General features: G+C 51.3%; 1 protein-coding gene across 2 annotated transcripts in view; it reads right to left on the bottom strand.

Moving 5' to 3' along the window:
• LOC102001310 (SEC14-like protein 3) overlaps nt 1-3154 on the bottom strand; it is a 10640-nt gene extending 7486 nt beyond the window's left edge. For both annotated transcript variants that reach the window (XM_005366125.1, XM_005366126.1), the window contains exons 1-5: nt 3101-3154; nt 2186-2261; nt 1899-1942; nt 1697-1756; nt 568-756 (exon numbers count right to left, since the gene is read on the bottom strand). In XM_005366125.1, coding sequence (XP_005366182.1) covers nt 568-756; nt 1697-1756; nt 1899-1942; nt 2186-2261; nt 3101-3154 — 423 coding nt within the window. The remainder of the gene's footprint in view (nt 1-567; nt 757-1696; nt 1757-1898; nt 1943-2185; nt 2262-3100) is intronic.
• Between the last annotated feature and the right edge of the window lie 159 nt (nt 3155-3313).

The following is a 3313-nucleotide window of genomic DNA, read 5'->3' as shown; positions in this document are numbered from 1 at the left end:
TCCTTCCACCCATCCTTCCACTGACAATAGCTTGACTTAATACTTTTAAAAAACTTTATGATGGTGTGAAGAACACATTCAGTCAATTCCTTGGTCTGATTGGTGAGTTTTGATTTTTTTTTTCTGGTCTAGTAACATTCAGGATGGTGTTGTCTTCTGGGGTCCATCTGTAGTCTAATGAAAACACTCTGCACACACCTGAGGCAGGCTAGTTAGTCTACGCTATGATGCTGAGTGGGTCAGAAGTTTTAGCTTTATCTCCAACTAATGTTATTTTAAACTTAGAATTTTTATTTATTAGGTTTATTAGGATGGACCCCATCATAAGCTGGAGAACATCCTCACTGTCATCATCCCTTACTCTTTGCAGACTGTCCTGCCAAGGGTGAGGCTCAGAGAGGTCGGAAACTTCCCAGGTTCACACAGCTGATAAGCAGTGGAGCTTTCTGACCTGAGATGAGAGTCCTCTGACCATGAGAGTAGAGAACACTGGTGTGTTCTCGGGACCACCAACCCTGGTCGTCTCTCCTGCTTCCAGTCACCGATCCTATCCAGTCAGAACCTCACCCGCTCTGTCTGCAGGTCACACTCGTGCAGGATGCGCTCACAGTCCCTCATCTTGGTCTTCAACAGGTCCTGCTTGGTGACTGAGAAAAGCAACCCTTTGGGGTCCAGTGGCCCAATGATGTCGTACCAAACGGGGCAGCCATCACGGTCATAGCCACACAGGCCGCCAGGCATGTACTTCTGGATCACCTGGACATGGAAAGATACATGACACTTGGCATCATACACCTCTCTGGGACCCCCAGTACCAGCCCGCCTGACTTCAGGCTTCTGGGCTCATTGGTCCTGCCTGCAGTGCCATCCATGTCTTGTTTAGTGATAGAGGATGTCAATTCTGAAGGTCAGCAGATATGGTTCAAACACAGACACTGATGTTTCTCTGTTCCATGTCCTTGAGCAAGCGATGCCACCTTTCTGAGCTCCATCCCACCTCCTCTTGCATAAAATGGCTCAGATTCTTGCTTTCTGATAAATTCTGGCAGACATGGCATACTGTCTACACCTCTGAGATCATGTTACTGTGACCCCATTGTGGGGACCACTCTTACCAGTCCCTTGATGGATTGTTGCTTTCTCACCTGGACAGGATGCTTTGAAACTCTGGAGTGGGTAGAAACACAGAGGGACTGACTGGCCACAGTGTCTCAGGTACAAGTTTGAGAGGCCAAGCAGGGCTAAGTTCAAACCCGAGCCTCACCATGGGACTGTGGGACTTCGGGCAAGTTGCTGGATTTTTGCTGGATGCAAGGGATTGATAACACCTGTCTCATAGTGTTTAGGTGATTAAATGAACTCATACTGGGACTTACTATTATTATTATTACTATCATCTTGGTTTTTCATAACAGAGTTTCTCTGTGTGACCCAGGCTGTCCTGGAACTCACTCTGTAGACCAGAGTCTACAAAGTGAGACCTCAAACCCAGAAATCCACCTGCCTCTGCCTCCTAAGTGCTGGGTGTCTGCCATCATGCCCAGCCAATGATGGAACTCTTGATGCAGGGATTTTCATTACTCTTATAGAAAAGGCCCTGTGGGGTTAATGGCTTCCAAGGGCATCTCTGCTTGCTGACCTCCCTCATGGTCTCCAGTGTCCAGAAGCTGCTTGAGTGTTTGGGGGTGGGGCTCACCTCTGGGGGCTGCCAATCAAGGATGTGATCAATGTCCATGGTCTTCCGGAACTCCATGTACTGAAAACAAGAGGGATGGTTAGGGCCCATGAGGCTCCCAGCTCCCTGAAAAGGGCATGGATGTAGGGGTATAAGGCATTGATTTCCCCCATGCTGCCCCCCATATAAATACCATCTCCAAATTCTGGGGCTGATGCTTTACCTTGCGAAGCATGGCCTCTGATTTCTGCAAGTCAAAGCTCCGAGCTGAGGAAAGACGGGGGAGGTGAAGATGGGACAGGGCTGCGCTGCTTTGTCCCTAACAAGTAAAAGCAATGGGGGACCCTAGGAATTTGATAGGAACCTGCCTCTCCCTCCGCTCTCCTAGACCCAAGCATGCGAACAAGATGGTGTGGTCAGATCCTGAGAGCCACGGATTGTGATGGAGCTGTGGGGACCCAGGCCCTCTTGCTGCCCCCTCATCTTCAGTATCCCCACCTCTCCCCTCACCTCGGAGCCAACGAAGCAGAAAGTAATCATCAGGGTTGGGCAGGGCAGGCAGCACATCCTGGACATTTTCTCGGAACTGGAAAGAAAGATGCCTGTTGGTGAGTTTCTCACACCGAGCCTTGGCCTCTCCACTCCAGATTCGGTAATCACCTCTCCTTCGCTCTCTCCCTCAGCCTGACAGTGGCGTAGGTGGGTGAGTGTGCGGACAAAGGCAGAATGGAGGGATGAGCGAATGGGTGGGTGGAAAGAAAAAGTGAAGGATCAATTGATCAATGGATGGATGGATCTATGCATAGGTAGGCAAGTGGAGAAAAGGAGAGATGGGCGGTGAACAGGACAGAGAAATGGAGGCAGGAGGAGGAATAGATAGAGGGCGGGCAGCTGAGTAAAGGGGGCAGCGTGTGTTTTCCTAGCTTCCTTGTGCATTCTCTCCTCTTCTCGTCTTTTACAAAGACGTGGATTTGAAGGGACGTTAGGTTCGTGATCAAGCGTCCTCTTCCCTTCAGCCGTGGGCACACCAACGCTCTGTCTGTCTCTCGGATCTGGAGCCTACGGACTGGCTCTCCTTTCGGTCCCAGGAAAGGAGAATCCACCAGAGGACAACAGCTGCATGCTCAGCTCCCACCCGGGGCCAGGGAGGGAGGAGGGGGGACTGCCAGGCAGAGCTCTGGCAGGTCTGGCTCTTGGGCAAGCTCAAGTTTACTTCTGTAATGTCACCCACATGTTATATCTGCTCTGTCAGGACCGATGTCACAGAACTGTGTAAGATGTGACCCCTTAAGAGGTGACGGCAAAGAGACAATGTCAAGGACATTCAGAGCCAACAGATGGAGGCAGGGTCCAGGGATGCTTTCTGCCTCACTCTAGGCCACTTTCCTCTCCGGTCCTACGGGGGGGGGGGGCATCTCTTCTTACCTTGGCCAGGGTCTCTGCCTGTTTGGGGCTTAGGTCTCCAACTCGGCCACTCATGGTGCTGGCTGAGACTGAGGAGCAGTGACCACTGCAGGCAGAGGCCCAGCCTCCTCTGTCTGTCCAGACCCAGCTGGAGCTTTTTGCCCCCACTTCTGGGTGTGGCTCAGGCACCTCCTCCAGGCCAATTCTTTAGATTGGACATTACATAACTGGGAT

Source organism: Microtus ochrogaster, unplaced genomic scaffold, assembly GCF_000317375.1.
Source record: "Microtus ochrogaster isolate Prairie Vole_2 unplaced genomic scaffold, MicOch1.0 UNK6, whole genome shotgun sequence".
Lineage (NCBI taxonomy): Eukaryota > Metazoa > Chordata > Mammalia > Rodentia > Cricetidae > Microtus > Microtus ochrogaster.
This window is presented reverse-complemented; position numbering and strand designations above follow the sequence as displayed.